Source organism: Enhydra lutris, unplaced genomic scaffold, assembly GCF_002288905.1.
Source record: "Enhydra lutris kenyoni isolate GAN:26980312 unplaced genomic scaffold, ASM228890v2 scaffoldscaffold25, whole genome shotgun sequence".
In the NCBI taxonomy this organism is placed as follows: Eukaryota; Metazoa; Chordata; class Mammalia; order Carnivora; family Mustelidae; genus Enhydra; species Enhydra lutris.
In genome coordinates this window covers 26,594,210-26,607,130 of record NW_019154109.1, presented here as the reverse complement: position 1 = coordinate 26,607,130, position 12,921 = coordinate 26,594,210, and the positions used below count along the sequence as shown (strand labels likewise).

The following is a 12,921-nucleotide window of genomic DNA, read 5'->3' as shown; positions in this document are numbered from 1 at the left end:
GGAGAAGTGGGACAAATCATTTTGGAAACTCATCCTTGGTGTGTGATTGTAATGGAGAGATATGGGGTTTAAATGGCAGACAAGGAGGAAGGACATATAATAAAAGGCTGGGGGCAGTTTGCAGCAGCTTCTCTATACTGGGGGACCCTGTTCCTGTTAGCCCGGCGGTCATGGGTCAGTGCGAATAAATCGTCCGTGAAACAGTTTGGTTACCCCAGCCTGCCTTCCTCAGTTGCTTTGCTTCTTGGAGGGTTATGTTAGAGGAAATGGTGAAATTGTTTGGAATGCCTGGGTGGCTTGATGGGTTAAGCCTCTGCCTTCGGCTCAGGTCATGATCTCAGGGTCCTGGGATCGAGTCCCACATTGGGCTCTCTGCTCAGCAGGGAGCCTGCTTCCCCCTCTCTCTCTGCCTGCCTCTTTACCTACGTGTGATCTCTCTGTCAAAAAAAAAAAATAAAATCTTTAAAATAAAAAGAAGAAATTGTGTTATTCTTTTATTAGGATCCAAAAAGTGTGATATGAGCAGGTGGAAAGCAGGAATGAGAAAACTAAAGTGGAGCCCCCTGGGAAGGGAGGGAGGGAGGGATGAAGGAAAGGAAGAACGACTTTGGTGGGCGAGCAGGTTTTGTTTATGGAATCTATGAGGATACCTGTTTCCAACCGCGTTCCTATTCCCACTGTGTTGCAGGTGAACTGAGACAGAAGAGCTATGTCCTTTTGCCAGCAGGTGGCGCCATAAGAACCTCCTATAGTAAAAGGGGGCGGGAACGTAAGCAGGACCCTTGGTATTTTCCTTTCAGGAAAAGTCTAGTCATCAGTGTAGTTTCCTAGTTTTGCTGACATCAGCAACATGTGCGCACCCCTTAAAGAGTTTTCAGAAGATTCATCTCTCCCCTCATTTTTCGTACACTTGTATTGCTCATTCAGCGAAAGATTATATCCCCATAAAAGGAAAAAAAGAAAAACCCGAGGGTTTAAAACAAACAGACAATATATATATATATAATATTTTATATATAATAAATATATATAATATTATATATATTATATATATATTGACATATGTATTATATATCTTAATTACTGCAGTTACTTGAGGCACACATCTCTGTAGTGAGTACAATAAATGTTCTTGTGAGGTTATGCTAGATGGTTAGAGATGAAGGAAGCCTGCCCTGTTCTCACACTCCTGTCCTCCTCTGGGCTGGAAGGATTCCTTGTGGCCGAATATCTCCCCAATACTAAGCAGTCTCTCAGACTCGGGGGGAACCCTGTGTCGGAGGTAGTGGGCATTTCTGACCTTCACAAACAGCTCTAAGAAGGTAGGTGTTACGGACTCGTCTTTCAAATATCCTGCACATTCCCTGGGATTCAGGGGACTTTGTCTGCCAGCGCTGGGGTCTGGCTGTAGGCTGGCATCCTTTGATCCAGCCTCATCAATGTGTGCTTTTCCACTCTCACCAGCTGGGCTGGAACCAGGGCCTTGGTCTAGGGTGTTGATGGAGACATCTTGATCTTGACACAGAACAGAGATGCCCTTGCTGGAGGCTTTGCCCTTTGGGGGGCTTTGACAATCTTTCTCACGGGCTCGTGGCTTCTCTGCTGTGAAGCGGGAAGCTCTGTAATTTTGAGATAGTGACTCTTCTTTGCTTTTCATGGAGTCCTTTAGGGCAGTGTGATGGAAAGGAGGCATCTGGGATTTGGTTTTATGTATTTCTTGGGTCGTGTTGGTGACCAGTGCTCTGGGGAAAGAGGTAAAAAGAAGAAAGATCTCTGAAAACCAATAAAAATGCCCATATTTTGAATTTCCCAGGTGTTAGACCATGTTCCCTTTTAGTGTGGTGTCTGCTGAGGTGGTGGTGGTTGAGAAGGGGGTGGTCCCGATACTGGGAAGTGTTTCGTTGCTTCAGGAGGAAAGGCAGCATTTTCTCAGGGAAAGGATGATGTAGGGCGGTCAGTTGGGAAGAGGGATTCAGTGGTGTCTCAATGAGTTTAGTAAGCATTTTCTTACCTAACTTTATTAACCTGTGGAACTTGGTGCTTCTGTCCTCTTGTTGATGAGGGTGGAAGGACATCTTTTGGTTTCTTCTGAATTCCATTCCCCAAATAAGAGGAGAGCTTTTTCTTGATAATATCTGCTTTGAGTTAATGAATAGTGTTATGGGTTGAATTCTGTCTTCCCCAAATGAGATATGTTGAAGTCTTCACCCCATAGCATCTCAGAATGTGACCTTATTTGGAGATAGGGCCTTTACAGAGATAGGCAAGTTAGGAGGAGATCGTTAGGGGGAGCCCTAATCCATGAGTAGTGTCCTTATAAAAAGGGGAAATTTGGACACAGACACAGATAGAGGGGAGACAATGTGAAGGAATGTAGGGAAAAGACAGCCATCGACACTCTGAGAGGGGCCTGAAGGTAGTCCTTCCCTCACAGCCTCAGAACAAATCAACCATCCGCACACCTTGATCTTGGACTTGTAGCCTCCAGAACTGTAGGGCAAAAAATAAGCCACCTAGTTCATGTTCTCTCTTATGGAAGCCCTAAAAACTAATCTAGTCAGAGGAGAAGGGAAAGGATGCTGGATCACCCATGGGTTTTCTGGGCAGAGAACCAACGTGTGAACACGCTCAGACCACAGCAGGCTGATTTGGCATGCTGGATGGAGGCAGAAGGACTTAGCAGTTCCCCAGGGTTGACCTAGACCATGTTAACAAGGACTTAGAAACCCTGAGATCAGAGGTTTAAACTGGCTGGAGGCCCATGGAGGTTTTGTTTGAGTGTTTTATTTGGCAAACATGGTGTTTTCAAGACAACTGGGTGTGAGCGATACCCAGAGGTGGCGCACTATTGTTTCCTTTACCTCAATTATGTGCCCTTCTACTGGCCTCAACCATGAATTGCAACTGCCGGCTAGGATGAAGTGGGTTTTTCACTCTGAGTAAATGTTTCAGCATCTTGTAGTCATAGCTGCTGTTGAGGACCCAGTTAGTTTTCAAGACACCTCACGAATGGGTCACTTGGGTGTGAAAGTCCTGCACTGGTTTGGGAGTGAGCTCCCCGGATCTGCACTGGGGTTAGCAGGCAGCAGGCGGAGGGAATAGGACCAGATAAGGGGACTAGAAATCACATTCCCCTCCTAGTATCATTTCATCTCGTCACTTCTTTGCGAGACAGTCAAGACAAGAGACCATCTTTGGTGAGCCCTTTTTCCTCTGTTAGTTCCTTGAGTCTCTCTCTCTCTCTCTCTCTCTCTCTCTCTCTCTCTGTGTGTGTGTATGTCTCATCCATCTAAGACCTTCACCTGTTTGCTATAAACCAAGAGATTCTAAGATACCTCTTCCAGATAAGCCAGTCTTCTGAAGTCTAGACCTGTTGAGTCAGCAGGCTCGGAAATGAACATAACTTTCCTCTGAAATGTGATCTTTCTCCCATGTTCCCTTGTGAAGGTGTGGTACCTGTAGGCATCCAACTCTCCAACTCAACAAGGATGCTTGAATGCCTCCTCTGTACCGGGCAATACACTTTTGACTCTGGTTTTATTTCCCCCTGGACATATCATTAATCACAAAGTTCTGACAATTCTACTTTCTAAATATATTAAAATACTAATTTTTATTTCCTTGGCCAATTCCCTAGTTTAGGTCTGAACTTCAGGAATTCTCTTCAACATTGCCGCCAGAGTGAACATGCCATCTCCCTACTCCCCGATCCTATAGGGTGAAACCTAAACTCTTTTGCATGACCTATGAAACCCTTCATGACCAAGGGCACTGCCTCCCACCCTTTGCCTCCACATTGTGCCTCACCTTCTCCTCACCCCTTACCCTCCTCAATACTGGCTGTCTGAAGCAACTTATGCTCGTGCGTGCACCTTTGTACATACTGTTCCTTCTGCCAGGAGTGACCTCATTCCATGTGTCCTTATGACAAACTGCGCTTCTCCCCCCTGCCCCCTGCATTCTCCTCTAAGATTCTGCCTACACAGTGCCTCTCCTGGAAGATCTTACCTGGGGCCCATAGGAATCTTCTTATATTCCTGCCCTCCTTTGTAAACAACTCTAATTTAGCAATTAGCATTTTCTATTATAATTTTTCAAAAGCACAGATACCTTCCAGTTTAAACGTGAGCATCTAGAAGACACAGACCATGTTTTTTCATGTTTATGTTCCTGCATCTATCGGAGTAGCTATAATGTCCCATAATAATCTATCTCAGTATTACCTCAGTTAAAATGTGGGTTTTTGAGCTCAATTCCCAACCTGCTGATCTAAATCTCTACGGCGAGGACATCTCTAAGATGAGGACAGGAGTTACGCATTTCGGACAATCTACCAACTGGCATGTGGCTGAATCTCAGTTACAATTTCAGTAAACGAATCATGGGAAAATAGTACAGTGCCTGATAAATACCAAGACATAATACATATTATTTCTTCCCCTTTTCCTTAATTTCCCCCCTTTCCCTTAATTTTACTGTCAAGAAATTTGAGGCTTAGAAAGAATATGACTTTCCAAAGGACATAGAGGCTGAGGTCCCTGAATCAGTTTTTTGCCTCCTGGTCCAGACTCTTCCTGCACCACCTGTCACTGAGGCAAACACTACTCAGCCAGGACTACCACCTATCTCAGCCTGGCCTTCTGCATACCTTCCCTGCCCCCTTCTGTGAAAGTAGATATATGGTCTTCTGTGTCTTTTTGAGAATAGAAGTGGGATTCAACCAGATATATGGCTTTTAAGGTTCTTTTCCAGTCTGTGAGCTCTCATTCTAGTTTGTTTTAACCATTTATTATAGACAGGGAAATGGAAAGCAGAGAAGTTCAGCTACTTGCTCAGAGTCCTCTCTTAGGCCCAAAGCTGCAGGTTAGAAATAATTCCCAGGCCAGCTGTTTGGACATCGCTCTTTGTTCTTGTGTCCATGTATTAGCCCTGTAGACCTAAACAAGTTGACACTGAATCATGACACCTGGATTTCCTCTGGAGCTTGCTCTAGCATTTTCAGAGCTTCTGAGTTTCAGCACCTGCTTTTAGTGAGAAGGGGCTGTAGTTTTGCAGAACTCGGGTGAATCCTTTCTATGCTGAATTTTGAAGTTTTATAAAAATCAAATTATTTTAATGATGGATGTCATTTCTGCAAAGCATACAATTACAGCAGTTTCAACAAAGCAGTAGGAAAGTTTTAGTCCTGAAACCATCTTTTCTTGATGGATTGATCAATCGCTTGATTAAGTGATAAGAGTAAACACTTATGTAAACTTACTTCATGTTTAGGTACTGTCCCAAGTGCTTGCTGAACCTCAACTAACTTCACGAGGTGGGGAACATCATTTCCATGTTACATTGGAAGAAAGTGAGGCACAGACAGGTCCAGTAAGCCCCCCAAGGCCTCACAGCTGGTAAACAGGAGTCAGGATTTCAACCCTGACAGTCTGGGTCCAGAGTCCGTGTTCTTAGCCGCCATGTTTTAATGAGGTCATTGAGTAGGGGGAGTTTTCTTTCCCAGTTTTTATTGAATGGTATAGACAGCCCTGGAGGTTCTAAGATTCCGGGCACCACGTGTAGTCCTTGGCTCTGTGATGATCAGTAGCTACTAACTAGAAACTAGTTTTTGAGGTTGGTTCCATTATTCTTATTATGACCACTTTACTACTTATACCTGTTAATTGGATAGGCTTCTAAGTGATGTATACATTTGGAAAAGGTTATTCTTTGGAGATAGGGGGTTCTATGGAAGAACATTGTTGTAAAGGCTATGAGCACATGGCTTATGGATAAAGAAGCCTCTTTGGGAAAACAACAGAAATATTGGCCCTTTGACTTAGTCAAAGAAAACACAGTTCTGATATACCACAATTACTTCTTTGAAATTTTCTCATCTAAGCAAACCCTGCAGGCTCTCGTATGAACACACATGAAAGTACAAGGAGGGTGGCTGAGCAGTTCATATCAGAGTCAGTCTCATTGGTGAGCGCTGAAAACAGCCAAATGCTCCCTGCTCAGCCCCATCAGAGGGCCGCTCTCAAGACAGAGGATATTGCTCTGTGGTCACTAATCCCGGGGATTTTTTTTTCCTTTTCTTTTTCTTTTTTTTTTTTTTTACTTCCCCTTCATAATGTGACTTGCACATTGAACAATTGCTCGATCAATGGCTGTTGACCAGGCGTAGAGATGAAACCATACCAACCCAGACATAGTGAGAGGAAAGCAGAATGAAAAATAAAACAAGAAGAAAACAAAGGACTTAGTAAGAGAGAGCTCATTTGAAACACTGAAATGACTGGAAGCCAGAGAAGTATTAGCTGAAAAAGGCTTTCTGATGAGCTGCTCTCAGGGAGCTGTGCACTCCAGGGAGAGAGGGAGGGAGGAGGGTGGTGGGAGGAGGGCAGGCAGCCTAAAATCCAGGTCCGGGTTAAGTTCTTGTTTCCTTGGTATCCAGGTCTCTGAAAGAGCCCTTGTCCTGAGGAGGAGGTGTCACTCTGGCCTCAGCCAGGAAGTGGCTTGCAGCCCTGCCCTGCCTCTCCCCCATCCCGGAGGACTTACCTTGTTGCAACCGCAGCAGTTCTTTCTGGAGCTGTCTCTGCTCCCAGGTCAGCAGCTTCATCTGGTACAGGCAGATGTACTCCAGTGTGTGCAGTCTTTGGCGGAGTCTGGCTTCAGCCCGCCTGGCATTCTTCCTCTCCAAATCGAAGTGCTTATACACAGGACCCGTGACCATGTGCCTCTCCATCCTCTTCATGGTCTAGAGACAATCATACAAGATTCTGACAGGCACCACGATGAACCTGATAGAACAAGGCAGGGATGGGGGGTGAGGGGGAGACCCTGACCCCTGGCTTTTAATCAGGTTGAGATGTTTGAATCCTGTGTTTCTGAAATGCCAGCTGCCCAGTCACACCATTGGGAACTTTTGCCCCATACTAATGAATTCCTAGAATGACACAGTTGATGGAAGGGAAAATTGTTCCTCTGAGGCTCAGTGTCCTTGCCAATAAAATAGTGATGGATGATAGGCTCCCCACACAGCCCCAATCAGATTGCCATGAAGACAGAGCATACAAACACCTCTTTGGGAAAAAAAAAAAATAGAAACACTTTACTTACATAAAGCATTATTCACCCAATAAGAGAGTCTCTTCCACTATTCTTCAAGAGCTTCCAAAAAGCCTGCTGAAGGGTCTGGAGAGGATGTGGGACTTAGGGCAGAGCCATTCTCTGGGCCCCTTTTGGTTCACTCATTCACACATGAATGGGTCCACGCAGCCTGTAGTCTGCCAGGTGCCAGGTGCTATGCTAAGTGCTGAAGGTAGTGATGACTGAGTCATAGTTCCCACTCCTAAGATGCTTTCAGATTTGTGACTGTAGAGTCTAATAATAACACACCGGATCTGAAGAGTAGGACTCTACCAGTCACAAAACAGTGCAGGCATCCTAAACCAGAAGTCTGGGCAGCAGTGGACAGAGTACTTGGGTTGGACATCCTCACCCATCTTCTCAGAGCTCCCGTCCTCTCTACCCTTCTTGTACCCTGATGACCAAGCCCACGCCAGCTTCCTCCTCCTGGGAACCGTATCACATGCATAGGCAGGGCACACCTTCCTCTTCTTTGAGTTCGCCATACTTACTTCAGAGCTAAGATCATAATATATGACCAGGATACAAATGGATTGCTCTCGATGGAACTTTGGTGATAATAATTCAGGAAAAAGCTTAGTGTTGAAAGGGAGGATAAGGTCAAGACCAGAAAAGACGTTTTAAGACAGCTTACTTTATAGTCTAAAGTTTAGAGTAAACTTTAACTAAAGGACAGGTGAGTAGCACTTACCTACAAAGCCAGAGTTCTCACCATGAGAATGCTGCTTGTATCTTTTGCTATGTCAAGCTGAGTCTGGGTTAATGAGCTTGTTTTTCTTCAGGAAATTTTGGAGTTTGGTCTTGGAGTGGGGGGCGGGGAGAGGCTGTGGGGAAGATTGTTGAATACACTTGAAAGCTCTCTCCCGTGCCACCTCCCCTGGGCAGGAATGCTAACTCCCTGGATATGGGCACCAATCCCAGAGCTCTAAATAGCTCTGCGAGTTAAGGAAGCCTGCCACCTTCCAGCTTTCCCCTTGTGGGGCCCGCAGTACTCCTTCTGGGCTGTGTCCATGGGAGCAGAGAATGAAAGCAAGGAGTGTTTTCCTGTGTTCTCAGTCTCCTTCCCCACCGCACCCCCCTTCTCTTTTTCCACCTCATTTGCCGTACCTTCCCCTTCCCCCATGCTCATTCCAACTTCTTGGAAATCAGATCAGGGCCTTAAAGAAGGCATTGTTTTTAGGTTTTTGATTTTTGGGTGTTTTGGGGGATCGGATGGTGTATATTTTGTGTAGGAAAGTAGTTAATTTTTTTTTTATCATTGTTGCACATCATACTGACTTTTCTTAGGCTTCTGTCCATATTCTGTACTTCAGAGCTTATTAAGGCTTTCTGTTGTGGCATTAGAATTAGGTAAAGTGAACTTTAAATCGACTTGTGTGATCACTATTGGTTATAGAACAGGCTACTAAGCAGGATTTTTACTGTTGCCTGGGGCTTCATGGGAAAACAAAAGCCACTCGGGTGCCACAGTCTAAGAACTGTCAGCATGAGGGCCTAGAAATCCCCCCAGAGCTTACTGAGTGGAGCTGAACAGGCCCTACTACCCAGAGTCATCCAGTCATCTACCTGCAAACAAGCTATTATAAGGAGATTACTGGGGAGAGGAAGAGGGCAAGCCATTATTCATCCTCTCAGTAGGAGGTAATTCCTTTCCCAGCCCTTCCACCAGGTAATTCTCTCACTTCCAGTATTTAAACGAACAGGGTGGGGTTCTAAGAACACCATCCAAAAGGAGTGCCTACAGAAGGGACACTGGCCCCTCACTCCCCAGCGGGACGTGATGATCCCCAGTACCTCAGAAGAGTTTCCATCCCAGCCCTTTGCTGCCACCAGGGGTGATGGTGGTGAGGGATTTCTTAGAAAAACTGGTTACTCCATGTCATCTTGAGAGAGAGCTGAGAAGGGAGGCTTGCAGAAAAAACCCAAGGCTGGAAGACAGGAATGAGCCATAGTGTGATGAGTGTGCAAGGGAATGGTGGCCAAACCCATTCTAGTCCCCCTTGGCCCTTTGAGAGTGCCAAAGAGGATCTCAGCACTTTCCTGGCTCATGAAGGAGTAGAGGGCTTGTGTAAGGAAGCAGAAGCCATGGTAGACTCTAGGTCAAATAAGGTAATACATCACCAGAGTGGGTATAGAACCATAAGCAGGGCCAGAGGGAGAAGGGCAGAGAGATCTCATTGAAGGGGAACTTCCTCATGAAAACAATAATTTATTTCCTTCCTTCCTTTCTTTTTTTTGAGAGGGAGAGAGGGGGTGGTGCACAAGCACCAGTGCAGGGAGAGGCAGAGGGAGAAGCAGACTCCCTGCTGACCAGGGAGCCTGATGGTGCTGGGCTCAATCCCAGGACCCTGAGATCATGACCTGAGCCAAAGGCAGACACTTAACCAGCTGGGCCACCCAGGCGCCCTGGAAACAACACATCTTAAGAGCAGAGGACAGCAGGAAAGCACATCACTGGTCAGGGACAGACCAGCAATGTTCACACAAGCACCAGTTACATAGGAAGAGCTCTGTCTCTTCTATTTCCCTTTGATCTCACAACCTCAGAGGGGTTAGATATTGAGAATTCAGGGAGGGGAGGTGTACAAAACAAGACCACATTCTCCATTCCTCCCCAAAGGGTTGGAGAAGGAAGAATGATAAAGCAGTTCTTTCCCTCCCTCTCCAGGTCCCTTGGAGTCTAGTGAGGGAAGGGTTTAAATTGTATATGAGATTGGAATTTCAAAGTGGACTGGTCTTTTTATAACCAAAGTGGCTGGAAATGTGGAGAATCTGCCCATTAAGGGACACTAATCTACTCATAAGGGACAAGAAAAGAAAAGCAACAAAAATAGTGATTAGAAATGTAAAATTGTCATTCCCACACTGTGTCCTGCTACCACCACTAGGGAAAGGGGAAGTTTCCACAGATCGTTAAAGCAGTTATGATTAAAATTAATTTTACAGAATAGATTTTATTTGTTTGCACTCATGCACTTTCCTATCTCTCTTTTATCTGGAGGTAGCATCCTTGTGTAGTCAAACACATCTGAGATCAAGTAATTTTGTTTTTAGTAGGACATGTAACTTTATTCATTAATTTGTCAAAGCCCGTAGTTTCCTTATCTGTAAAAAGGGTTAATAGTATCTTCAGCACAGGACTTCTATAGAATAGAATGAAAGGATAAATGAAGTGTTTGTGCATAGAAGATGCACAATAAAAGTTAGTGCCTGGTTTCTAGCAAAAATGTTGTAAGAGGAACTAGGTTTACTTTTCTATATGAAACAATTTAAAAATCAGACACAATTTATGAAATTATTATTATTATTATTTTTGGTTACATTGGACATCAGGCAGAGAGGATGAAAGAACAGAAACATACCAGGTGATCCCTATTATTGTCACAGCTAGTACTGCCCAGGAAGAGGTTTCCCTGCATTACAGGGAGGGGCAGCCAGGCATGTATTCCTTGAGTTGAGGAGACAGATCTAGAAGTCCAGAAAAGCAAGGCAGCAAGCATCAGCAGGGCAGAGTACCAGATCCAAGAAGCTCAATGAATCCCAAGCAAAAGAAACATGAATAAAATGACTCCAAGGGATACAAAGTCTAACTGCTAAAAAAAGGAACAAAGAAATAAAGATGACAATTGCCAATTTCAGAAATAAGAGAGGGACATCACTACAGATTCTACAGATATAAAGAGCTAATAAGAGAACATTGTAACCAAGTTTATGTCAACAATTTGGCAAATTAGATGAAAAAGAAATTCTTTGAAAGACACAAAATGCCAAAGATCATTTAAAAAGAAATAGATCAACTAAATACCCTTATATAGATGAAAGAAACTGAATTTGTAGTTAAAACCTTCCCACAGGGACACCTGGGTGGCTCAGTGGGTTAAGCCTCTGCCTTTGGCTCCGGTCAAGGTCTCAGGGTCCTGGGATCAAGCTCCACATCGGGCTCTCTGCTCAGCGGGGAACCCGCTTCCCCCTGTTCCTCTGCCTGCCTCTCTGCCTACTTGTGATCTCTCTCTCTCTATCAAATAAATAAATAAAATCTAAAACAACAACAACAAAACCTTCCCACAAAGTAAACTGGGTGATTCTACCAAACATTTAAAGAAGAAATAGTACTGATTTTACAGAAATTCTCCCAGAAAATTAAGAGGAGAAATTACTTTCCAATTCTTTTTATGAGGCTAGCATAATCCCAATACCATAACCAGAAAAAGACATTACAAGAAATGGATACTATAAAACAACATCATTCATGATCAAAAATACAAAGGTTTTTAAGCATGGTCTATCATGTAAAATATATGGGATATGTAAAAAAGATAATTCATTGTGACCAAATGTGGTTATCCCAAGAATGCAAGGGTGATTTAACATTGAAAAATAAATCAATGTGGATCATAATATTAATGTGGATCATAATTAATGTATAATCACTTTGGAAAATAGTTTGGCAATTTCTCATAAAACTGAACATATACTTACATATGACCCAGAAATTCCACGCCTAGATATTCAACCAAGAGAAATGAAAGCATGTACTCAGCAATAAAAAAACCCAAAACATTGACACACACAATGGCATGAGTACATCTTACAGACATGATACTGGTGAAGGAAGCCAAATACAAAAGAGAAACTGATTCTGTATATTTGAAATATTAGGACAGATGCAATTACTCTGTAGTGACAGAGATTAGATAAGTGGTTGCCCAAGTTGAGAGGTGTGGATGAAGACTGATTGCCAAGAGGAATGAGGAACTTTCTGGGGGAGACAGAGGTGGTGATTATATGTTGCATACATCTGTCAAAGCCAACAACCTGTAGACGTCAATGGTGAATTTTAAAGTATACAAATTATACCTCAGTAAAGTTGACTGGAAAAAAAACACCTAATTTCATCTTGTCAAAAAGATGCAGGAGACTTCTGCTTCCACCATAAAAGATTGACTTCTATGGGAATTGCCCTTCTCCCTTCAAAACCTGGAAAACTAGACGAAATATAACCGTTATCAAATATTGGAAAATGGGCAATGCAGGTGTGCAATCCCCTTCAGATAAGATGCAAATAAGGTGACCTCTGTGACTGCCCCATATTAGTACCTGGAAGCAGGTTTCAGGCTGCAGTGTCTGAAGTGGCAACCAAAACAGAATCCAACTGTCTTTTTGAGTCGAGCATCCAGAGAATGGAGTTTGGACAGGCTGGGGTGGCTGGTTATGCAGAACAGAGTACCAGACAAGAGAGAAGTACCCGGTGTGGGGGAGGGGGTCCAGTGATCTACAGAGGGGTCCCTTTGAGTCTTTGGCTGATCGACTCCTACAAGGATGAAATGCCCAACCAAACTACGGATAAATAAATAAAATGGGGCACATTTATGTAATAAAAAACTACTTATCAATAAAAGAATCTACCAATACATGAAACAACATGGATTACTCTCAAAAGCATCATGCTAGAGGCACCTGGGTGGCTCAGTCCATTAAGCGTCTGCCTTCGGCCCAGGTCATGATCCCAGAGTCCTGGGATTGAGCCCCCATCAGGCTCCCTGCTCAGTGGGGAGCCTGCTTCTCCCTCTCCCTCTGCCTACCACTCTGCCTACTTGTGCTCTATCAAATAAATAAAATCTTAAAAAAAAAAAAGCATTGTGCTAAGTGAATAGTGCCCATACAAAAGACTAAATCTGTGTGATTTCATGTATAGCAAATTCTAGAAAAGGTAAACAAAGTGATAGAAAGCAGACAAAGACTGCTGGAGCCCAGGGGCAGGGGAGTGGGGGAGCACTGATGGACTTGAAA

General features: G+C 44.0%; 1 protein-coding gene across 2 annotated transcripts; it reads right to left on the bottom strand.

Moving 5' to 3' along the window:
• Positions 1-1,088: 1,088 nt before the first annotated feature.
• Positions 1,089-6,736, bottom strand: LOC111150940 (coiled-coil domain containing 190). 2 transcript variants are annotated; one of them, XM_022508636.1, is made up of 3 exons: positions 6,541-6,736; positions 2,012-2,135; positions 1,089-1,742 (listed from the first exon to the last, which is right to left on the bottom strand). In XM_022508636.1, exons 1-3 carry the CDS (start codon positions 6,734-6,736, stop codon positions 1,154-1,156), a joined length of 909 nt encoding a protein of 302 aa, XP_022364344.1. In that variant the 3' UTR covers positions 1,089-1,153. The 2 variants fall into 2 exon arrangements, with proteins under 2 accessions (XP_022364344.1, XP_022364343.1); XM_022508635.1 differs by having other exon boundaries at positions 1,154-1,742; positions 2,012-2,138.
• Between the last annotated feature and the right edge of the window lie 6,185 nt (positions 6,737-12,921).